The sequence below is a fragment of the Sinocyclocheilus anshuiensis genome, unplaced genomic scaffold (genome assembly GCF_001515605.1).
Source record: "Sinocyclocheilus anshuiensis isolate Anshui unplaced genomic scaffold, SAMN03320099.WGS_v1.1 scaffold605, whole genome shotgun sequence".
NCBI classification, from domain to species: Eukaryota; Metazoa; Chordata; class Actinopteri; order Cypriniformes; family Cyprinidae; genus Sinocyclocheilus; species Sinocyclocheilus anshuiensis.
The window spans coordinates 613,554-639,039 of NW_015539865.1; the positions used below are offsets into that span (position 1 = coordinate 613,554).

A 25,486-nucleotide genomic window follows, 5' to 3' on the forward strand; every position below is an offset into this window, starting at 1 on the left:
AGATGTGGAGTGTGTGCAAGCCTCCGCAAGGGGGAGGAAAAGAGAGAGAAACGGATGGATGGAGAAGTGAAGAGTGAATAAGGCAGAAGTGTGAGGGAGAGAGAGAGAGAGAGAGGGAGAAGGAGAATGGGTGAAAGTGTGTGAACACTCACACACAGCTGAGGGTGGACGTGTTCTTAGCAACAAGCCAGAGGAGTGTAGGAGGAAGAGACTGGAGAATCAGAGAGGAGTGGAACACTGACACAAATGTGTGTGAAGGAGCAGGAATAAGAATTACTCGTATATTTGCATGAATTATAGTTTGTCAATAATTGAAATGAGAAGATGGCATTGAAGAGCTTGCCAGGACTATATAGACTTTTTTAAACTATAAATATAATAGAGAACATAAGGAACTGGCAGTGATTTTTTTAAAGGTTAACTTATTGGATTATTGTGGAAGCTCCCTGGAGCTTTGGATAAAAGCTAAATCTGCCATTTTCACTGTATTTTTGAAATTTATTTTACCTTTAGACTTGACCAGTCCCTTTTTATGGACATTGGAATCACAATGTGGAGCTCTTTTTATAATTCCACTCTGTTGGAAAATTCTCACGATATTTTTCACATACACATGTGGTTTAACTGATCTGTGCCCCTTCAACGTGGTAAGTTTTATGTTTTTTTTTTCAGGGAGAAGGAGAATGGGTGAAAGTGTGTGAACACTCACACACAGCTGAGGGTGGATGTGTTCTTAGCAACAAGCCAGAGGAGTGTAGGAGGAAGAGACTGGAGAATCAGAGATCGAGGAGTGGAACACTGACACAAATGTGTGTGAAGGAGCAGGAATAAGAATTACTCGTATATTTGCATGAATTATAGTTTGTCAATAATTGAAATGAGAAGATGGCATTGAAGAGCTTGCCAGGACTATATAGACTTTTTTAAACTATAAATATAATAGAGAACATAAGGAACTGGCAGTGATTTTTTTAAAGGTTAACTTATTGGATTATTGTGGAAGCTCCCTGGAGCTTTGGATAAAAGCTAAATCTGCCATTTTCACTGTATTTTTGAAATTTATTTTACCTTTAGACTTGACCAGTCCCTTTTTATGGACATTGGAATCACAATGTGGAGCTCTTTTTATAATTCCACTCTGTTGGAAAATTCTCACGATATTTTTCACATACACATGTGGTTTAACTGATCTGTGCCCCTTCAACGTGGTAAGTTTTATGTTTTTTTTTTCTTTAAATACTTAACATTTTTAGATAATATTTTCTGTTAGTATTTAGAGAATGTATCTTATTGCAAGCTTTTACAACATTTTAGAAAAGGTTTTGCTTTGTTTTCTGTATTTTGTTGCACTATTTAAATATATTGTTTAAATTATTTGTGTATGATTTCTTCAAGTACTCTATTTACTGTATATAGTTGTATGCAATTTAAACATAAACAGGAATAATCTAATCATCTGAATGCTTTCCTCTCTTATATAAGGTGTCATGCATCCATTGATATAAGTTTGAGTGTAATCGTGTTGGTTAGTGGTACTTTATTGTAATTTAGTGCATGTCCAGTAATATAGATATTGGAGCTGGCTGGTTGTCTCACTCTTATTTTCATTTAGTTGCAGTGACTGTGCAGTGAAGTCAACAGGTTGTTGTTCCATCATTATGCTTGCGTTTCATTTTGAATGTGTGGCAGATTTAATATTTACTTAGTTTGCATGCAAAAAAGTAGCCAAGTTAAATTCAAAGGTTATGTTGTACTGTATGTATTGATCAACAAGCTCTTCAATCGTGACCTTCTATGCATTTCTGGCCTTTTATTCTTGAATGAGAAAAAAACCCAATGCATCTCTATATTAAATATTCTGTTGTTTTGAAAAGTTATTTTCTTTTTGTTCTTATTTGCTTTGGATGTTTGAAGGAACATTTAGACACAGTATGATCAATGAAATGATCAATACCTGAAAATATGTAGCTGATTGCAGTGAAGAATAGATCTGCCAAGTACATTGTTTAGACTGTGTGCCATTGCTTTTGCTTTGGTAGATGAATGTCTGGTCATTTCACTTGACTGTCTGGATTAAATGATTGTTAAAATGAGAATGGAACGTGGGTCAGTATGAGAGAAAGTGAAATAGATTGGCACAGCAATTTTCTATAATTGATCATCATCTTATTGTGCCTTTGCTTGCCGTATAGTTAGAATCATTTTCTATTTTAAGAAAGATGTAATATTTTCACAATTAAAAATTCTGGCATACAGATTTGAATCTTCTATGCGTGTACTATAGAGAGTGTGTCTTCTGTATGTAGCAAGGTCACAGTGTCTGGTATTGACAGCGAAGACACGTGTTTGAACCGAATCTAAAGCCCAGTGAATTGCAAGATTAATTAAAAGCCCTGGCTTTCATCACATTGTGCTCTATACCTACAGACAATTACTCTGTTTCACTTGTAATATAGTAAAGTACATGAAAGATGTGAGAAGTGGTATGCAAAGCTGTGAGCTCTGAAGGAGTCATTGCCAATTAAAATTACAATTAATCTTGCAGTCACGAAGAAGCTGTTTATTTTAACCTTCTATTGCATTATGTCCGTAACAAACATTTTCTTCAGTTTGGCAATAAAATGGTTAATACGTGTTGATGACCATTATCAATTATATTTATTTAATGCACTTTTTGACTTTGGATCACTGCACTCATGAAAAAACAACAACAACGACACACACACACACACACACACACACACACATATATATATATATATATATATGTAGCAGACTCTCACCTATTCAGTGATATTCAAATTTCACCTATTAAATGATTTTAATGGATTTTTTTTTTTTTGCACCCAGTAAACTAATTTTAAAAGTCAAATTATTTGTATGTAATGAAAATTGCTTAATGTTTGTTGCCTAGGAGAAGCATTGTTATTTTTAATCATTTGTTTTTGATTTCGGTAATAAGATCTGTTTTGTGCAGGAAAAGGGGATGAAATATTGGAACTCAAACACTGGAATTGAATTTTTGCCCTTATAATGTCTGCAGTAGGGACTTAAGAATAGTAATGTGTAGCATCTTCCGGACAGCTGTAGGGCTGGGTGAAATGACTCTGAAATGATTTTAGCTGCCCCAAGTGAAACCTTCCTCGAGCACTCAGTGTCACAGACGCCTCACTTTGCCTGGCACCTCTTCTTTTTTTTTCTTCTTCTCGTATACCTTTTTTTTTTCCTACCTTCCTGTCTCAATGTCTCACTGAGGTGAATGTGCTCCATGCTTAAAAGTTGCTGTTGTGAGTGGTAGTGTGTTTACCCTCTGCTTTCTCCTTCCTGCATCCCCTATGCCTCTGTTTGTTCTGTGTCTTTGTCTTCCATGCTTTTAGGTAGACAGCAAACGCATGCCTTGAAGATTTGGGCAAAACACATACGTGCAGAATGGTGTTACCTTTAGCCCTTGTGCTTCAGTGATTTAAAAAATCCACATTAGTGTGCTTCTCACTGTGCTTATGTGGATCACTCACCCCTGAATACCCTTACCTACAGTGAATGACAGAGAGAGAGAGTGTGGAAAAGACAAGGTGAAAAGGCGAGACTGTGAGGCATGCAAGCCGACTAGTGAAGCATAAGACTGTGTAAACAAAATGTGGCATAAAAATGTTTGGCTTTTGAAAACTCACATCCAGTTGTTGCTAGTTAGACAAGTGTGAGTGTACGATCGAGACAGGAGTTGCAGAAGGACTAAGGTATGCATCACATATAACACTTCTGCCTCAACTCACACCATGTTTAACACTGTGGTTTAACCACACTATAACTCATCTTCTCTCAGCCTCATGGTCCAATCTAGCACCACCTCAGAGAGACATACTCGACCGTGTACTTATTTGGGAGAGACTGCTAAAATATGCAGTTGGTGTCTGTCAAAAAATATATGCAGCATGCAGACTCACAGAACAAGGGTGTCAAAATAAGATAAGCAGAATAACTGACTCTCTCTTGAGTTATACCAGTTTACCATCCATGGGTCGCTTTGCAATTCCTGATTGCCTGCATGTGTAACTTGTCTTAAGTTGATGCTTGGGAGTAGATAACAGTATTGCAAAAAAAAGAGAAACATTGATGGGAAAAAAACATAGACGAGTGAGTTTTTTGCAGGTAATTGCCATCTTAGTATAGAGAACCTGACTGCAGGTATAGCACATGGTTTCCATAGCTACTGATCCAGTGTCACATGATTTTGCACAAGCATGTGACATTTTCTCTCCTTAATTAACTCTCCACAAGGAGTCGATGAGCCAGCATGCCTCTTCAGCTCTCCTAAAATTCCAGTTATTTTTATATACTGAAATCCGAAAGTGAATGAAACGTTCCAGAGTCTGTATTTTGCAGATTTTCCATGACAAAATTGTGTCTTGCTGTATTTCGTATTTTAGTATGCATAAGGAATGAGACAGGCATAGCAAATAGTATGATGCACCAAGATATTCAAAGTGAAAAGCCATTTGTGGTTTTAATGCAGCTCTGTTGTAGGCAAACATTATTTTGATTGATTTATGCATTCAGTAGCACACACCTCTATATGTACTAGTAGAAATTGCATATCATATAATGTCAGGGCTGTGTTGCTATATTACTTTACTGTTGCACTGAGTTGCCATGGATTTAAGTGAATGTTCTTAAAAGGTGTTTAGTTTATCTTTTGTTCTTTTTATCTGTTGTATGCTTTCTCTCCAGCAGATAAGCAAAGGCAAAAGTGCTGTTGCATTTTCAGTCTTTGTGTATTACTGCTAGAATGCTGGTATTATGTTACTTTATTTCCTTTCATTTTTATTAACTTTTGTTTGATTGATTGATTTATTTAGATATGTGTTTGCTTCACTAATTTTCACATTATTTAGGTGAACATTTGTGTGTGGTAGATTTTTGTTTGCGAGATAAAAACAAAGGGATCATTTTCAGTGTGTTTAAATGCTAGTCAGCCTAATAGAGCTGCTCATTTTGGCATAAATATAATTAGGGCACATTTCCACATAATTCAAATACATTTTGCCACTGTCAATGGTATTTTGGACCAGGTAATGTGGAAATGAATAATTAGACACTTTCAGTGTATTCTACCATTGATCAAACTGCGCTTTGGGTGAGTCAGAAGATATGCAGATGATAAATTCTCTGTGTTGTTGATTACTTTGTGTTGTTGCAAATACATGACAAAACTTTGATAAAGGAGGAAATTAACTGTAAACTAAATTGAAGGTATAGTACCAAATGCATAATCAGTCATGTACTTTTCTTGACCAAATCAGTAAATTTGCACTGGTGTGATGCTTTAAGATGTACTTTTCCCCTATAGTCATGGAATTAGCCCCGCTTAAATCGACTGATAATCTCTCACTTATATCATCAGATGCTGTATTTCAAGCCTGAGTAATGTGATTCAGCTCTACAGTACGGAAGAAGGGAGGAAAACGATGTTCTCCCGCAACCGCTGCAATGGACAGGATGGCACAGGCGTCCCTCAATATCCCCGACCCAAAAAGAAAACTTCAGCGCCAAAGAGAAGGCAGCCTAATCCCAAAGTTGCTCTGGTGTTGCGTGGGAAAATTCATCGTTTCTTGCAGGGATCTGCAGATCATTCTGTCCAGCCTTCTGGTCTTTACTATGCTGGAATTGAAGAAGAGGATGAAGAGAGGGAAGAGGATGTTGAAAAGCTGCAGAACTACTACAGGAGAGGATTAGCTTCAGCAGAAGTCTGCTGCTCACCTCAGGTGCCAAACGGACATGGGCTGGAAGCGGTTTCTGGGGCAGCTTGTGTTGGGGAAGTGGAACTAAATCGAGAAGGAGGCATCAGAATTCCTTGCACTTTGCAGCACAACAGTAATTCGACAGTAGTTCAAAACCAAATGACCCAAGATCTGAATGGGACTAGGTTTTCGTCTGGAAGAGGGCTTGATGGTGAGCCTAAAAGACAGACGGAGACTTTGCTGTGCAGGTTAAATATGGCGATGCTGGATGAAGTCGTAGAGGGGAATAATGAGGACTATCAAGAGGAAGAATCAAGTGCTATCGTTGAGCACATTCTGAAGGAATTGCGAGGGATCAACAAAATTCAAGAGGAGATTTCAGACTTGAGGGAGTACCTGTCATCTGTTAGTGGCTCTGTTGAGGAGGTCTCTAGCTGTGTAGATGCCGTCCTAATGGAGATCGAATGCATGCGTTCTGGAAACAAATCTGGTGTAGAGACTTGGCCAGGAGCAATGGGTGGCACTGAGGGTCACTCCCACCACACACACAAATCAAATAACACTGTTAGTATAGGCTGCTACACTGTTGAATCCTCAAGTAGCTGTGGTGATATACTCTCAGAATATCAAGTCATTGATGGGAAGCACAAAGAGGCACCAAGGCAGTCTGCTTTCACTAGTGTTGAGACTTCAAACCACAATGCACATCATCCTTTTACACAAGAAGCATCTAATCAAAGGTCTGATGTATCTCAAGGTGCAAGGAGAAGGAAGCTTAGCTTTGGTTACCTTGAGCGCCAGGATGGACAGGACTGTCCGAGCACCAGTTCCCTATCTTCGGGTCAGAGTTCCAAGTGTGAATCTGATCCAGAAAGACCCACCTCTGGACATGACAAAGCAGGGGGTGAAAGTCAGACCTTGAACCCAGTGGCTTTAAAACATAGTGGGAGTGGAGAGAGCGGTTGGAGCGAAGATGATTCTTGCTCCAGACAAGGCAGTTTTGAAGAGGCAGAGTGCTGCACGGGTGAAGTGGACAGCTGGGACCCATCAAGAGCTGTAAGTACTTGTACGATGGGCACCTCAGATCAAATATCCATAGTATCTGGTAAACACTACAACTCTCCTGTTAGTACAAGCAATAGAGGAGATTGGAAGCTGTATGATGCAGAAATGCTGCCTGAAGAACCTGGTTTGGGCTGCCATAATTGCAATGCAGATGGTAAATGTCCTCAGAGCTCTGTTTATCAGAATCACGTGTCTTCTTGTGAAAATTGTGTAGTTCCATTTAAAAGTGAGTCAACAGAAAGTGTGATTGTTGAGCCATCCAGAAACCTTCTATATGAAGGTACATCACTCTGTAATCAAAATGTCCCTGATTGGAAGCCAGGCTCTGCTGATGACAGTAATGTGGCGTTTAAAGTAAAAAAGTTTGGTAGAGCAGTTCTTGATTTCAAAACTGCCTTGAGAGGAGCTCTTAAGAAGATGGATGGAGCTAGTGCTACTATGCCTGGTGAAAGGGTTGAAGTCCATATGCAGATCTCCCCATGTAAGGAACCATATGGAGTGGTAAATACTGAGACACCAAATGTAGACATTCCTCAAATAGAGATGGAGACTACACAAATAGAAACGAATTATTCTGAGCAGCCTCAAGCCATCGGTACCGAGAAAGGTTTCGTAGAGATACCTCAATGCATCTCCACCAAAGCAAAACCTGAATCGCCTCCTCACCAGCAAAATATTGATCATTCAGAACATCCAAATTCTCCAGGGTTGGACTCCTCCACCAGTAATGCATCAGATGCTACATCTGGACATCCAACCAATGCTCATTTACCACAGTGTTTCTCTACAGACATTGTCCCAGACTCTTTTTCCCTCGAGGAACTAGCAGTAGAAGAGGAGCAAAGAACACTGGCGGGGGAAACGCAGCCTCCCACCGAGTCCTCTACGGAAGGAGGTAGTGAAGCAGAGCTTAGTCAGCGGGATGCACGTCGTCTGAAGTGCCTCAGGAGTTTCCAGCAGATTCTAAGGGAGAAGAGAGAGTCCAGAAGACAACTCAGTATAGTGACCATGTCAACATTTTCTGAAGATGATTTGAACTCAGGTATATTGAGTTTGGAGGCTCTAAGCTTTCCTATTCATTGTTCTCCTTCATTGTCACGTCTTAGAAGATCTTGTCTGAAGTTTCAAATTTGCAGTGTTAGTGAATTTCTGTGAACTCAATCTTTTAAAATTTATGCCAGAAATGGAAAGTAAATCATTCTGATGTGCTTTTCCATGGCTATGCACATCAAACGTGTCTCACAAATAACATTTAAACACTTTTTTTATCTGTAAAATATCAGATCTCATCAGAAACATAGCCAGTGGGTGTTTGGTCCTTTCCTGCAGATATATTAGCAAACGTCCTGCTGGGTGTTAAACTACTCTTGTTCCCCAGGCTCAAACAAACTAATTACACTCATCGAATTGAAATGAAAACAAATCTGACATGAAAGTAGAGTGCAGTGAAAATTTAGCAGCCGTTATAAATGAATAATACATCTCAGTGAAACTTTTATGAACTGTCTAGATCAATTGCCAAATCCCCACAGTTATGCAGTTCATGTTCTCGATCCATATACACAGGGTTATTAAACTCCCTGTCTGCAGATGTAAATATGTTCTTGGACAACAAGTTTAATTGCTTTATAATGTTATGTCTAGTTAAAGAGTGCTGTCTAGTTCTGGTTAAAAATGGTGTGATAGCTTTATGTGCTATTTATTGTATTTTCAGATGGAAGCCAGGATGAAGATCAGGTTATATATTTTTCACATGGTTTAAAAAGTGCCTTTGTTGTTTTATGTTTGCACTGCTAGAGATAAATAATGCAGTTTGAAGGTCTTTAGTGTGCATGGTGCTAACAGGCTCCCTTGATTTGGGTTTCCTGCATTGTGTTGAGTTACTTGTGTCCGTTTTATTTCATTTTTTAAATCATGCCTTGTTCTCATGGCTTGTAGTCTATGCTGCATTGTAAACATTACACACATTTTCAGTCTGTGTTATTGATTGTGGCTCATTAAAGTATCCCTCCTGGTTATACCATATAAAATAGAATCTGTGATGGCAGATTCATTTCAAGTTGCTGAGTCAGAATTTTATAGCAATGATTTTTCCCTCAGCCTTTTTGTTATGAGGGGTTTGGCATTACAAATGATTTTGCATAGGGAATTTATTGATTTTGTTGCAATTACATTAACAATTAATCTCTTTTGGAGTAAGAAATGCTTCATTTAGTTGCCAAACGATGAGTTAAGAGATAAAATGGTCTGTTTTTTGACACAGCACAGAGGTGGCATACATGCTACTTCAATAATTCAATAAAGTTATTAAATTATTTTCTAACTTGTTTATTCTCTCTTTTTTTTTTACAAAGCTTAATATAATTGCTTCTTTGAAATATAAGCCTTTATCTTTCTGCATTTACATCAAAAGCAAAAATACTTTTCTCTTGTTAGATTGGGGTTACTATTGTGCATCTTGAAAGTAAATTAAATTGTGATTTTCTGACAGGAAGTTACATTAGAGAGTTCTGAGCCTTTGCATGTCTAATCTTGTCTTGACTAGAATTGTTCTCATGACTGGAACGTTCTGCTTGTATATTCATGAATATAGTGGTGAAATTCAATCAACCAAACGGCAGGGCTTTCTCTATTCCTCTTTCTCCCTATTTCCCACATTTTTATTAAGTGCTGTTTTTGTTGTCTATGTGAAGCTTTAACATTTAATATTTGTTTTAATGCATCACAATTTGATCAACCTCTCAACAGAACATCAATGGAGACCATAACAAACATCCATGGGCCAAACCTGGGTATGACCTCTTACTCATTCACTTTCACTGTTTGAACCGTGTTGTTGTTTAGCTGTTCTTTACCAAACATACATTTTTCCATTACTGGAATATCCATAATATTATCTTTAGGGGAGGAGGAATATTTGGCATTGATAGCATGCCTGACCTTAGGAAGAAGAAGTCTATCCCCTTGGTTAGCGAAGTGGTGAGTGATTTTTATTATTATTTTTTCATATTGTTCCATATTGAAACGCAACATTGTCACATTTTTGGTAATATTTCCCTGTCTACTAATTATATTAAAATATTAGTAATTATAATCTTCAATTGTAATTTAACTCTTACCTAATATAACTGAAATCTGATCTGATCTTTTGTCATCATTTTTTTGAATGCTTTCCTTCATTACTAGGCCATGGTAAGTAAACCTTTCTATTAGTGAATGCTTTGTAAATATATATTTTTTGTAGCTTTTTCAGCTTTTACTCGAAGCAGACTGAAAGGGATTCCTGTATCCTACACATTTTGTAGGCATATGTTTTCATTTTTTTTAGATCTAAATTGTTATTTAAGCTATAACACGGTGTCCTAAAAAGACATGATGTAAGAAGATCCCAGTGACAAGCAATTTGTCTGCCCACACTGAAGGCAAAAGTGCTGTCATTTTTTTCACAAAAAAATATAATATAGATTGTACAGATGTAGATTATATGTCAAAAATGCTCAGTTTCATTTTCAGTGTGTGATACCATCATCTTTGATTTGCTGCTCGATTCTGGTGTGATTGCAGAGCAGTAATACTATATCACCAATGAATGACCGTATGACATCCAATTTTCCAGCAATCTCGTAATTGAATGTCTTCTCTTCACCTTTAAAGAGGGACATCTTATGTGACTGGTGCATTAAAAACCAGACAAGTGTGCATACGATTGAGAAACAGAGCTCTATTTGAAGTACTCGTCTTCTCCTCCAGTTCACTGACATGCCCAGAGTCAGAATAAGTCAGAAATGGATTATATAAAAATATTAGTAATTATAATCTTCAATTGTAATTTAACTCTTACCTAATATAACTGAAATGTGATCTGATCTTTTGTCATCATTTTTTTGAATGCTTTCCTTCATTACTAGGCCATGGTAAGTAAACCTTTCTATTAGTGAATGCTTTGTAAATATATATTTTTTGTAGCTTTTTCAGCTTTTACTCGAAGCAGACTGAAAGGGATTCCTGTATCCTACACATTTTGTAGGCATATGTTTTCATTTTTTTTAGATCTAAATTGTTATTTAAGCTATAACACGGTGTCCTAAAAAGACATGATGTAAGAAGATCCCAGTGACAAGCAATTTGTCTGCCCACACTGAAGGCAAAAGTGCTGTCATTTTTTTCACAAAAAAATATAATATAGATTGTACAGATGTAGATTATATGTCAAAAATGCTCAGTTTCATTTTCACATTTTCAGTGTGTGATACCATCATCTTTGATTTGCTGCTCGATTCTGGTGTGATTGCAGAGCAGTAATACTATATCACCAATGAATGACCGTATGACATCCAATTTTCCAGCAATCTCGTAATTGAATGTCTTCTCTTCACCTTTAAAGAGGGACATCTTATGTGACTGGTGCATTAAAAACCAGACAAGTGTGCATACGATTGAGAAACAGAGCTCTATTTGAAGTACTCGTCTTCTCCTCCAGTTCACTGACATGCCCAGAGTCAGAATAAGTCAGAAATGGGGAACTTTCAGCAATCAGTCTTTGTTGCGACACAATAAAACTGAAACCTACACAGATACATTTGACATGCTGTAGAGGGGACAAAAAAAGCAAAATAAAAACAGGCTTGATCTGAAGCTTGTGACTTTGCACAACAGTTTTCATGCCAACAAACGCTTCTTTTTTTTGTAAAAGTTGGTTTAAGCTGAATATAAACAAAGGTTATTGCACAACTCTGGAAAACTCGATTCTGAATGGTCAGTGGCTGAATTTGGTGGTCAAATATTTCTGTGTAATCAAACTTGGACGCTATAGTTGAACGTTGCCTAATTAAATGTCAATGTGTTCATATATTAAAACATTTGATCATTAGAAGTTAATATATATTAACATACATAGAAGTTACAAAGAGTAACATTATTAACAATAATAATATGTGACCCTGGACCACAAAACCAGTCATAAGGGTCAATTTTTCAAAATTGCGATTTATACATCATCTGAAAGCTGAATAAATAAGCTTTCCATTGATATACGGTTTGAAAATTTGAATATCTGGAATCTGAGGGTGCAAAAAAAATCAAAATATTGAGAAAATCGCCTTTAAAGTTGTCCAAATGAAGTTCTTAGCAATGCATATTACTAATCAAAAAGTTTTAAAATATTTACAGTAGGAAATTTACAAAATATCTTCATGGAACATGATCTTTACTTAATATCCTAATGATTTTTGGCATAAAAGAAAAATCAATCATTTTGACCCATACAATGTATTTTTGGCTATTGCTACAAATATACCCCAGCGACTTAAGACTGCTTTTGTGCTCCAGGGTCACATATATTCCACAATAGTGGTGTATATAACAATAAAAATAATAAGTGGTGTATATAACAATAATAATATATTCCATAATAGTGGTGTTCATTGGTTAAACACTTGCTTTGCCATTTAACATTTACAATGTTACCCATAATTAGAGCTTTTAAGAATTATATAAAAGTGATAAATATTATCATACATTTTATCCTTCATTATTTTGTGTCTAAATTGTAATACTTTTTGTTAATAATCATTTAGATGTGCCATCATGATATACAAGGGATAGCATACTCTGATTTCATTGGATTTGTATGACGCTGCAACTTTTACATTACATTTTCTCCTAGCAATGTAATATCGATCCTTGTAGTTAGCTTTCAGGCCTTTTTTTCATTGACTGAACCTTAACCATGACCTGCCAGCCCCCTCACTCACCCTGTACCACAATTGACTTGCTGAGCAATTGGTGGCTCGAGAAAAGATAAAGCCAGGCCATTTGCGTGTTTGAATCACTGTCATTATCTATGAGAGGATAAAAATTGTGCTCTTATCTCTGTTTTCATGGAAAATCAATCTTTGGAGTATTGGTCTGCCTTTAGCTATGTAACAACCACTGAGAGTTCAGCATGATGTATCAACGGTCTATCTAGGCTGGTTTTTGTGTGTTGTTGGTACTATTCTTTTTATTATTTACAAAGTTAGCTGTGAAATACTAAAAGCTATTTAATTAGACATGGTGCCCTTAATGGCAGGAATGTAGTAGACACAAGCATAGAACAACATTTACCAGGTGTTTAAGGAAACATTAAAGGCAGTTTTGCTAAACCTACTGGGAGAGCACAAAATGGTATAATGAGTATTACTATTACTAATTGTTAATAATTAGGCACATGTTCATATTCAACCTTTGCTCCCCTCTCAGTCTCTTGTGCAGTCCAGGAAAGCAGGGATCTCTCATGCATTAGCTGCACGCTCTTCACTGAAGGACGAAGAACTGGTAGGAGATGCAAAATACACAAACACCTGTTGTCTTTCTGTTTCTCACTTTATTAAGTTGTTTATGTTGTAACAAGAGTAACGACAGAGCTTTTCTTCTGCATTGTGAAATACATTTGAGTGAAACAGATTATCAAAAAAAGTATAAATGAAGTGCATGACTTGGTTCCATCATTGGTTGTTGATTGGATAAATGGTAAATGATTGGAAAAATCCAGCATACGTTACTAGAGGGAAGACAAAAATTAAAAGAAAGATGTGCATGGATGAACTGTTCACAAGATACATTTAAAAACAGAGAGGGTGTATTTTATGCTGACTTTCATGAAATTGCAAAAAGGAACAAAAAACGTTTCTACTCACTGAAAAGCCATGATTGACATCATTGATTATCAATGCCATGTGGACACATGTTTTGTAACCAGTAACCATGTGACATTTTGAATATAGTTTTCAGTAAATAATGATCTGCATTGTGTCATATGTCTTCATTAAAAAGTACTCACCAGGAAAATAAAGAATTTTTAAAAATTAAAAGAAAGAATTATGTCTTTTAGCAGACTTTCAAAAGTAATACACAGTAGCACACCAATCAGTTTATAGCTTTATTACATTAACGGTGCTTTTTTTATTTTTATAGCTTGACAGCATCTGTCTTCTTTTAATTTCATTGCATGGCATTGTGTTTTTCGTGTTGTAATGATAATAGAGTAATTGTTGACATAATTCTAGTTAAAATGTCTTCTATCAAAATGTAAAGGTACCCTTCAAAATGCTTTGGATTGATGAATGTTTTTTTAAACATATTTAAAAAAAAATTTAAAAAGATGTATGCCACCTACACTTTATGTAAATAAAGATGTGATGTGGCTCTCATTTGGTCATCGGTTTGACACCTGTCTGCCCACTTCCATAACTACACCTACAACATAAACCAGGACCAGAATTTATAAAGAGTATCTTTGTACTCTTAACTTTTTACTTCTCAATGCTTTTTCCTATTTTCTGTTTGAACCACTCTTAAAGGGGTCATCATATGCTACATGCACATTTACAAGTTGTTTGAACTGAAATGTGTGTTGCTCCCACGATAGTTTGATTGACGGTAGCGTTTGAGCACAAACTGGACTGGTGTTTTACCTTAGACCCGCCCTGAGTGAGCTGTCATATAAACAGTCCCTCAGAGAGCAGCTTGGAAGAGAGGGGCGGGGGTCAGCAGAGCTCATTAACATTTAAAGGAAAATGCTACAAAACTGCGTGCTCTGAAAAGAGCTGTTTTCGACAGGGTAAAAAACGTGTTTTTTACACTACCATTGAGAAATTTTAACCAAACTATGTTACAGACTTATCATTAAGACCCTAAAGAATCATATCAACTTGTGGAAAATGGGCATCCGATGACCCCTTTAACTACTTCATGATGTTTCATTTCAACACGTCCTACATGTGATCTGGGGTTTGTTTTGAAATGTCTTCTTCAGGGTTGCGTCTAGGGCCCATTTCTGGCAGAAACTATTTTCAGTGTATTTTCTCTCTCTGTAGAAGAATCACGTGTACAAGAAGACACTCCAGGCTCTGATTTACCCTATTTCTTGCACGACACCCCATAACTTTGAAGTGTGGACGGCCACCACGCCTACCTACTGCTACGAGTGTGAGGGTTTGTTGTGGGGCATCGCGCGGCAGGGCATGCGCTGCTCAGAGTGTGGAGTCAAATGCCACGAAAAATGCCAGGAGCTTCTCAACGCAGACTGTTTACAGAGTGAGTCACCAACCAAATACAGAAAAACAAGCAACAACAAAACAATTCTTACTTTAGTGTTCATAGTTCATACAACAATTGTTTTAGCAATATCCCTTATGAATGTTACATCTGTGCCATTGAGAAATGCTTTTTGAATGAAAGTAACCAATTCAGTGAGGAGAAAGCATGTAAAAATGAGTAAGAAATATTTAAGATTATGCACTATGCAATTTATGAAATATATGCCAAAAATGCGAAAGGGTATGAATGTAAAATAGAAACCATTTTGCTCGTGCAGTATACAGTGTTTGTCATGTTTTTGATCCCTTTGTTTATTGCATGTTTTATTTTGCGTTTAAATTATATCATTAAACACTTCTCTACAATTGCTAGGAGCTGCTGAGAAGAGCTCCAAAACAGGAGCAGAGGACAGAACCCAGCATATCATATCGGCCATGAAGGACCGCATGAAGATCCGAGAGAGGAACAAGCCTGAAATCTTTGAAATTATAAGGCTTGTGTTCAATGTGACTAAACTAAACCATGCTCAGCAGATGAAGGCCATCAAACAGACTGTGCTTGACGGAACATCAAAGTGGTCTGCCAAAATCTCCATCACGGGTACGGAAGCAGGGACAGCTGTTATTGCTCTGATACCTTTCAGTAATCTAAATTTTCAAGGAATGGTTGTATAAATGCAGATTTCTAATAGAGCTTTTAATAATATGCACTGTGCCAGCATTGGAATACATTTTACTGATTGTGGGTTAATCTTATAATAGTCTGTGCATTCATGTGTGTTTTCCAGTGGTGAGCGCTCAGGGCCTGCAGGCTAAAGACAGAACTGGTTCCAATGATCCGTATGTGACCGTTCAGGTTGGCAAGACTAAGAAGAGAACCAAAACCATCTACGGTAACCTTAACCCTGTGTGGGAGGAGACGTTCAACTTGTGAGTCTTATACAATATTTTCTGTTCTCTTTGTTCTTTTGGAATCCTGTCTTTTATCTGCTGTGTTCTTATTAGCATTACTTTTCAATGTAGTCAGGAAAGCATTGCTTAGTTGTTGTTATATGTCATCACCCTTGTCTCAGATATTTCTCCAAAGGTTTCTTAGGAGAAGTAAACATAGAAACAAGAGTATAGAGCTGTACAATAAGGCTACGTATACACGACAACGATGTAGTCAAAAATGGAAAAGTTTTTCTCTTGCGCTTTAAAAAAGTTTTGCGTATACACGACAACGTTTTCAAAACGATTCGCTTTTACACATATCCGCAAAAACGGCCAAAAATGCTGTATTACGTATGCCATGCCAGTAGTTGGCGCTGTCACCTTGTTAGTAAACAGTACCTGTAGGGAAGTGACAATTATATGTTGTATATGATGCGTCTCTGCTGTTGGTTGTAATATTGGTGAAGTAAATCCACACTTTGCTGAAGAAGCGTTAGCAAACTCTTGAGCTGCAACAACAGTACCATGTACTCCGCCATTGTTGTGTATGTTTGTTCGCGCCTGCCTTTAAAATCGACATGTACTGCGCATGTCTACATACCTAACACGTACTACGCACGCGCATGACGTCACCGTTTTCGAAGATTCCAGTATTGGGTGTTGTATACACGGAAACGACAACGGTGGCGTTTTTAAAAACTTGCACTTTGAAACCCGTTTTCAAAAATTATGCGTTAAAACATCATGTAAACGGCCCCTCAGACAACAACACTAATTTGTAAAGTATGCACTACTTTTAAAGAGTGTTATACAGGAAGAAAGTACTGCATTGCATTACATTTTACCAATAATCAAATATGGCTTAATACAACAGATAAGAAGCAATAATCTTTAAAATAAACTATAAAATAATCTAAAAAAGATCCTGTGCGTTCCTGTGATATTGGCGTGGTTAAGCAGTGTTGTAAGACAAAACTGCATGAGCACTCCCTTAACCACGGTAATGTTGTGCCTTACCTTTATTTAATAACATGTTGTTTTATAAAAGCAATAACATATTTTCAAGAATATGTTCAAGAATGTTGGTAACCAAACAGTTGCTGGTAGCCATTAACTTTCATAATTAAAGTCAGTGGCTACCAACAACTTTTGGTTGTTTGGTTACCGATAGAAGAAAGAAATTCATACAGGTTTGGAGCAATTGAAGATGAGTAAATGATGACACAAATTTCATTTTTGGGTGAACTATACCTTTAAAATTGGTGTTTAAATGTGACCCTGGACCACAAAACCAGTCATAAGGGTAAATTTTTCAAAATTGAGATTTATACATCATCTGAAAGCTGAATAAATAAGCTTTCCATTGATGTATGGTTTATTAGGATAGAACAATATTTGGAAACTATTTGAAATCTGGAATCTGAGGGTGCAAGAAAATCTAAATATTGAGAAAATCGCCTTTAAAGTTGTCCAAATGAAGTTCTTAGCAATGCATATTACTAATCAAAAATTAAGTTTTAATATATTTACAGTAGGAAATTTACAAAATATCTTCATGGAACATGATCTTTACTTAATATCCTAATGATTTTTGGCATAAAAGAAAAATCGATAATTTTGTCCCATACAATGTTTTTTTGGCTATTGCTACAAATATACCCCAGCGACTTAAGACTACTTTTGTGCTCCAGCGTCACAAATGAAAATGAGCAAATACTTAGTTTATTGAATAAATTTGTTTTTAATAACAATCACAGTAAACAATTCTTACAAGTAATACAGTTAAGTTCATTAACATAACTGTACACTGTTTACAGTTGTCAAAAAATATAGCAACTTGTGTTAATATTGATTAGTTGTTAACTTTGTTGAAATCACAGCTCTCTTTTATGAAGCAGCTGTGATTTGTTCACAAATTTACCTTTTCCTCCCTAGTGAGTGCCACAATTCATCTGACCGCATTAAACTGCGTGTGTGGGATGAAGATGACGATATAAAGTCTCGTGTGAAGCAGCGTCTGAAGAGGGAATCTGATGACTTTTTGGGTCAGAGCATTATTGAGGTCCGAACCCTCAGCGGAGAGATGGATGTCTGGTACAACCTTGGTAAGTTCCTCTGCCTCTATGTATGTTTCATTGTGGGGTGTTATTGAATTTTTTTTAAATGATCTTTTTTTATTCTCCGGGGCTTTGAAAGTACTGTAGCACTCCTGATATAAAGCTGTACAGGCATGATGTCAATTTGTAGACAAACTTGAAGTCTAATTTGCTGTGGGTCCCCTCTGGAATTTTGAAAAGGTTTTATGTTTTGTTCTACAAAAGAAATTACACGCTGTTATATCTCAAACATGAATTTTGAAACCTTCATGTGCTTTAATGCAAGTTGTTACAAAAATGAAAGCTGAAGTTGCTCCAGAAGGGCTAATGAAGACCTTATTTTTCTCATAAATCTAAAACTGATATTTGAAAAACCCATTAGAAATTCTCAAGGGAACCCATGACTAGACAGTGGTAATTTTCTTAAGAGATTTAGAACTACAAACTGAATGGCCCCATTGTATGTCACACTAGAAATTAAACCATCTGTCTGTTTAAGTGTTGCAGTTGCCGTGCAGGTCATAAATGTTCTATGCCTAAAATATGAACTGTGATTTGTAATAATAATAATATATATATATATATATATATATATATATATAATATTATTTTTTCTGAGTTTTAGGACTACAAACTAAATGTATGTCGCACAAGAAATTAAGCCGTCTGTCTGTTTAAATGTTGCGATTGCAGTGTAGGTCATAACTGATCTGTGCCTAAAATATGAACTGTAATTTGTAATAACATACTATTTCTTATTTAATTTTTAAAGTTATAATAAGCCTGATCCCATAAAAATGATATAATGGAATGATTTGCATACATTTAGATCAAAGATATAAGATTGTAACTGTGAAATATGGCAAATTTTACTTTAGCTATTCATGAAAACTTGCATAATGAATTAAATATGTCGAACATTGGCGCTGGACCTTTTACAGTCAGTCAGATGGTCTACAGCCACACGGCTGCTTCTCTCATTGCATAATAATGTTACAGAAAATATGGTTTCTAAAACAATACATTGTTTCTGATGGAAATATTCAGTAAAATCTTGAGTTTGATGTCTTTACATTTGAATATACTGTTTGTTTTCTCTTGGAAAAAAAGGTGATTAAATGTTACTGCATCTACTACTATACTTGGATCAAGGGTCACCATTACGAGATGCGATAAATGAAGAATTGTCTTTCATATCAGATATGTAATGTCCATGTGTTATCTCTAACTTTTGCAGAAAAACGCACAGACAAGTCAGCGGTATCAGGGGCCATCAGACTGCAGATAAGTGTGGAAATTAAAGGGGAAGAGAAGGTGGCCCCTTATCATGTTCAGTACACATGTTTGCACGAGGTAAACCCACTACACACACCACTTTGAATTCTTTTTAGATGACAAATGTCTGTGTACACTATTGTGCAAATAATGTGGGGTTAAGTAAAAAAAAAAAAAAGTACTTTTATTCAGCGTGGATGCATTAAATTTGTCAAAAGTGACCATAATGACAAAAATTCTATTTGAAATAAATGCTGTTGTTTTGAACTATTCATCGAAGAATGTATCATGGTTTCCACAACAGCACAACTGTTTACAACATTGAAAATAATGCAAAATACTAAGCAGCAAATCAGTATTTTAGAATGATTTCTGAAGGATCAGGTGACATTTAAGACTGGAGTAATGATGCTGAAAATTCAGCTTTGCATCACAGGAATGAATGACATTTTAAAATATAATAAAGCACTAAATATAATTAAATTGCAATTATTTTGTACAATTTTAACTGAAGTTTGCATGGAACAAATGCAGCCTTGGTGAGAATAAGGCTGTGAAAATATTACAAATCGATCCTAACATAAAATCTGATCCTAACATAAATCGTATCTAATATATTTACTGTATGCTTGAAAGCAAACAACGCACAATAATTTCTATTGCAAAGCACATCACCGAGCCTCTTTCTCCCTCTCTTTTTTTGTAGAATTTTTTTCACTTTGTGACAGACAGTGAAGGACAAAGTGTGGTGAAGTTGCCCACGGCGCGAGGAGATGATGCCTGGAAGGTCTACTTTGATGAGGTTGCTCAGGATATTGTAGACGAATTTGCCATGCGCTACGGAATAGAATCCATCTATCAGGCCATGACGTAAGCCCTGGAGCATTTTGTCTGTATTCTGACAGTCCTTTGCTGTCGATAGGAAACATCTGCTGGTAGCATTGTGTAACCACATCAATGCCCATCAATAATCAGTCAGGCTTAAAGGGGTCATATGATGCGATTTCAAGTTTTCCTTTCTCTTTGGAGTGTTACAAGCTGTTCGTGGATCTGTAAAGTTGCAAAGACTAAAGTCTCAAACCCAAAGAGATATTCTTTATAAAAGTTAAGACTGGTCCACGCCCTCCTAAAACGCCTCGTTTAAACACGCTACTAACATATCTACATCACTGTGTGGGAAGATTTGCATAACGCCACCCAAATGTTCACGCAAAGAAAGAAGGCATAACTTTGATTCTCGCTGTAGTGTTGTTGCTGCCGCTGCCGCCGCCATGTCGTGGAGACGCTGTGTGTTTCGTTGTGAAAGCGAAACTACTTTGTTTGGTCTTCCAAAAGAGGACACGACTAGAAATCAGTGGTTAAGTTGTATTTACAACACTGTTCCAGAACAGTTCAACCCAAATATTCAGATGTGTGCAACGCATTTTACGGAGGACGAGGACTGTTTCCTGGGTCCTACAATTCCGGTGAATTCAGTTCCCCTGTTTCCCCTTCGCCACGCATGCTGACCCTATACAGTCTATGATGCTGACAAATAATGCTGACTCACAGCCTGTAAGTATGTTTTCATATTTAAAGGATTTGCCACTGATGATTCAAACGTGAGTTTTGAGCAGTGTAGAGTAGCGCTTGTTGTTTGTCATTTCTCCGATCACAAATGCAGACATGGTTTTATGTTTACGCGGCGCAATGCAACGCAACACGTAAAAAAACAATATAAGTCATTATAATCAGTAATTATGTCCCCACTGGATTCAACAAATGCCTCGTTTCTAATGGGTTTTATTGGTTTTGTCTCGTCGCTCCGGCCGGACACGGCATCACAATATGGATGTTGTCTACACTGGATGCGGCGCGGCGCCATGCAATGCGACACGATCCCCATCAGTAAACTGATGCCTCGTTCTATTTTTGACGAACTGTACTGACACTACGTTCAAATGATTTGCAACTGTCACTTTGTTGCGTCAAGTGTAGACAGACTTTTAGCGCAGCAAGGTGTGGACCTTGGTAGACACGGTCAGACAGTGTCTGCTCTATTACAAATAATTTATATATATTTTTTAAAAATACCTAAAACAGAGGCATTACAAGATGGAAATATAGACTAGAAAAGATATTTACATTTGCTCTGTCCTACGTCCATGACTGACTCACTGCGGAGTTGCCAGTTTTAATCTTAACAGCTCTTAACGCCGAATGTGCACTTGGATGGTTAGATACATGATGGGCTAGTATAAAAAATAAAATAACTTAAGGTCTTTCCAGCATTAAGGTAATCATGCTTTTTTTTCTTTTATAATCTTGTCTCAGTTACAAATTTGACTGGTAAATGATAAAGAATGATAGCCCCTTTTGTATTGCATTGCATTGCATATGACAGATTGATAAAAAGACATGCTATTTATGACTGGATGTAATTTTTTATACTTCGCGGTAAAAGTGGCTCTCCGATTGACTTTGCCCTATCAGTGCGGCTCCCATGAAAAAAATAGTGAAGACCACTGATGTAGTGTAATAAAATTACGGTTGAACCACTGATGTCACATAGACCATTTTAATGATGTCCTTACTACGTTTTTGGGCCTTGAATGTGGTAGTTGAATTGCTGTCTATGCAGGGTCGGAAAGCTCTCAGATTTCATCCAAAATATCTTAATTTGTGTTCTGAAGATGAATGAAGGTCTTATGGGTTTGGAACAACATGAGCATATAATGACAGGATGTTCATTTTTGGGTGAACTATCCCTTTAATTATAAATAATTAGGATTAATAAATCGATACTAACCTAGACTTCTGTCTATTCAATATTGGGACTTGTTTTGGTGAGAGGCAGTGAATCACAATAGAAGGATTGACTTGTTGTTTATGAGATGAGAAGTATTTCTCTCATATTTATTAAAGGAAATGAATATCAGATATTTAAAAGTGACATTTACTATTATTACATAACTGTGCAACGGTTAAGTAATAATAGTAAATGTCACTTTTTTTCGAATAATAAAAGCATGCTCAGTTTCTTATTGGATGTCTGTGTCTGTCCACCTGTAGGCATTTTGCATGTCTTTCCCATAAATACATGCTGCCTGGTGTTCCTGCGGTAATGAGCACACTCCTGGCCAACATCAACGCATTCTACGCTCATCCCACCTCAGTCACCAACGTCTCCGCCTGTGACCGCTTCACTGCCTCCAACTTTAGGGTAATGCTAACTTAGCATCACACACAGCCAATATAGCCTGACCGAAGGACAGTTTAGGGTTTGATTATTCCCTGTGTCCATCAACAGTAAAGCTGCTCAGGACAATGACAAAAAATAGTGATGTAGCTTTACTTTTTCTTTGTTACTAAACGAAAAAGTACCTTGTTATTAGAAAAGCTACAGTATTTTGAATACAACTGTGCTTTTGTATAAATGTGCAAAAGAAATTATTTTATTCAATAAGCATGCATAAAGTGACAGTGAAGAAACATGTTGTCATAAAAGATTTCTATTTGAAATAATTGTTCAAATAAATTATTTTCAACTTTGTATTCATGAAAGCATCTTGAAAAAATGTGTCACCATTTCCACAAAAATGTTTTCAGCATTGGTAATATAAGAAATGTGTCTTGAGCACCAAATCAGCACATTAGAATGATTTCTGAGGGATCATGTGACCCTGAAGACTGGAGTAATGACTGCTGAAACCACAGGAATGAATTATATGAATAATAATATATTAAAATAGACACAATAGTCATAGATTAATATTAAATAATGATCAAATATATTTTATTATATGTAATGTTCTTCTAAAATATTACAGGTTCTTTTAATAATTGAATGTAAAATATGATAACATTTTAAAATTCGATCAAATCTAAACTTTTGAACAGTAGTCTGAGATGCTGAGTAGTTTAATGATACTGATGCGTAGTGGAACGATATAATCGGAAAAATCCCCACAGCTAATGCGCGCACTAATTGATTTATCTGTCTTGAACATGCAAACACATAAAAGCGGAGTGATACACACATTGAAAAGTCCTAGTGCTGTTGGACTAAATGTTAGCGCTTTTGGAATGTTGCTCAGCCATATTCAAAGACCGGAAATACGTGTTGTGTAAGATATAATGTCACATTTGATCACAGAGTGATAGTGAGTTTGATTGTTATAATCAGAGTCACATAAAACCTTTGATCCCAAATGCACTGAGGCTCTCATACGACACAGCTGAAGATGCTATCGTGCCAGCTCATCCTATCAAAGCATAAATACAGCTGCTTGGATTTGTGCACAGCACAAACTCTCACATCTCCTCCTTTTCCTGTACTGGACCCTTCTTCTGTAGGAGTCTTGCTCATACAAGGATTTTGAAAAGATACAGCATGGTGAATAACTGAGACCTCGTCAGTGTCCCTGAACCTTTGAATCCCTTTCAGGTTTTCTCATTGCCATCAGACGGATTTATCCTAAAGCCTGTCTGTGGTGTGTTTGTACAGTATGTTTTTGTTCATGTGTGTATGTGTGTCCACGCTCTGTGTCCTTGGCTCAAGGTCTAGATTCCATTCAAAGTGAGACTGGTGTCAGAGAAACACATCTTGTGGGGCTAGTTTTTGCTTACTCCATAACTAAATCATACTTTGCCTTTCAAAACACAGAAAGGAACAGCCAATCCTTTGTTGTTTGTTACATTTTATTCACCACTGACTCATGTTTCTCTCTGTTAATGCAGAAAGATCGCTTTGTTAGACTGCTGGATCAGCTCCATAACTCTCTCCGAATTGACCTGTCAACATACAGAGTAAGTATTCATCATGTTCATTACCATAACCTAATCTACAGGCACAGTTTATGCAGTCTAGGATGGTGTGGTGTACAACAAATTACAGCTTAGTTGGAAAATGACACACATTAAAAAATATTTTGCTTACACATGTTGTTATTTAGCGTCGTTTTGTTCTTTTTTTGGCATCCCATTTTATTCTTTGTTGTCATACTGCATCTTATATTTCTCAAGCTCTTCACTGAAACTGTTGTCTCCTTGGTAAACTTTTGAATTTTTTATTAGGGGGCAGAGGTGTAGGCGGTTATTTATTTATTTTAATACTGATAGATCTTTAGTCATTATTAAGTCATTAATCTTTAAAACTTTCATTATTATTTTATAATCGCCAGAATCAGAAAGAGCTTTATTGCCAAGTATATTTGCACATACAAGGAATTTGTTTTGGTGACAAAAGAAGCTTCCAGTACACAGAGAAACAACAACATACAGATAATAAAAAATAAAGATATGTGAGTAAAATCAAGTGTAGCGTTAGTTCTAGCAGGTCACGTTAGTCAAGCTCACATCAGCGGACTCTGCTGATCCCCATCTACCTATAGGAATACGACACCTATCTAAGCATTCATATATAAGGTCCTCAGTATTATCAGCAGTTTTCGCATTGCTCAATAGCTAATTACCCTCCTCCATCCCCAGCTCCTCCTCTGTCAGTCAGGATTCAGCCTTCTGATTATCCTTTGAATCAGACTAATTCTAAAATGTGTAGGCTACATAAAATTATTGAACTTTAATGATATCTGCAATACATTTATGTTAGTTCTGTTTACCCTGGGGGGGTTATCGCTGCTCTCCCTGCTCTCATCCATGCTAGGCTGCATGGATGCGCAGGGAGTTCTTGCCCAGAACAGAACCATACCGCCAATCCAAACTGTATGCTAATTGTCAATCATCTTTGACTATAGTGGTTCTGACAGAAATAAACATATGTGTAGATATATATAAATTAACAAAATAGACAAAATTTGTATGTACAGGTGTTCTGTCCATCCATCCATTCTTCAAGCCACTTGTCCACTGTAGGGTCACAGGGACGATGGAGCCTTGGGCTAGCATCTCGGGCAGCATATTTTACTTTATTATTATTATTATTATTAATGGAATTTTATGGTTTAACATTGAAAGTGGGGTCATGGAAAAGAGTAAAACAATGCAATTCATGCATAATGGGCATTTTTGCTAAATGTTTGAATGTGACCTTCATGTAACAAAGTGGAAAAAAGAAAATCAAACTTCGAATAAAAATTTTATAAAATGTTTGTTTTATGCACAAATCATGATTCGCCAATCAGTTTACATATGTACATACATTTATTTATTTATTTAGAATTATGCGTTTCAGAACAATATTCATTATAGTGCAGTCTGAGATGCAGCTGATCACAGTCAGGTCAATATATATGTTTTTCCACTGGTTCTGAGAGTGCCTAGCATGTATACATTTTATAAAGATTTATAGACTTGATCAGTA

At 36.6% G+C, this 25,486-nt stretch overlaps 1 protein-coding gene across 1 annotated transcript in view; it reads left to right on the plus strand.

Annotated features, from left to right (window-relative positions):
• Positions 1 to 5,440: 5,440 nt before the first annotated feature.
• Positions 5,441 to 25,486, plus strand: part of LOC107684986 (protein unc-13 homolog B-like) — a 62,360-nt gene continuing 42,314 nt past the window's right edge. The window contains exons 1-14 of the mRNA XM_016481391.1: positions 5,441 to 7,845; positions 8,518 to 8,540; positions 9,552 to 9,595; positions 9,707 to 9,782; positions 9,990 to 9,995; positions 13,044 to 13,118; positions 14,660 to 14,879; positions 15,255 to 15,482; positions 15,670 to 15,811; positions 17,750 to 17,919; positions 19,148 to 19,263; positions 19,892 to 20,055; positions 22,237 to 22,387; positions 23,905 to 23,973. Coding sequence (XP_016336877.1) covers positions 5,466 to 7,845; positions 8,518 to 8,540; positions 9,552 to 9,595; positions 9,707 to 9,782; positions 9,990 to 9,995; positions 13,044 to 13,118; positions 14,660 to 14,879; positions 15,255 to 15,482; positions 15,670 to 15,811; positions 17,750 to 17,919; positions 19,148 to 19,263; positions 19,892 to 20,055; positions 22,237 to 22,387; positions 23,905 to 23,973 — 3,864 coding nt within the window. The 5' untranslated portion in view covers positions 5,441 to 5,465. The remainder of the gene's footprint in view (positions 7,846 to 8,517; positions 8,541 to 9,551; positions 9,596 to 9,706; positions 9,783 to 9,989; positions 9,996 to 13,043; positions 13,119 to 14,659; positions 14,880 to 15,254; positions 15,483 to 15,669; positions 15,812 to 17,749; positions 17,920 to 19,147; positions 19,264 to 19,891; positions 20,056 to 22,236; positions 22,388 to 23,904; positions 23,974 to 25,486) is intronic.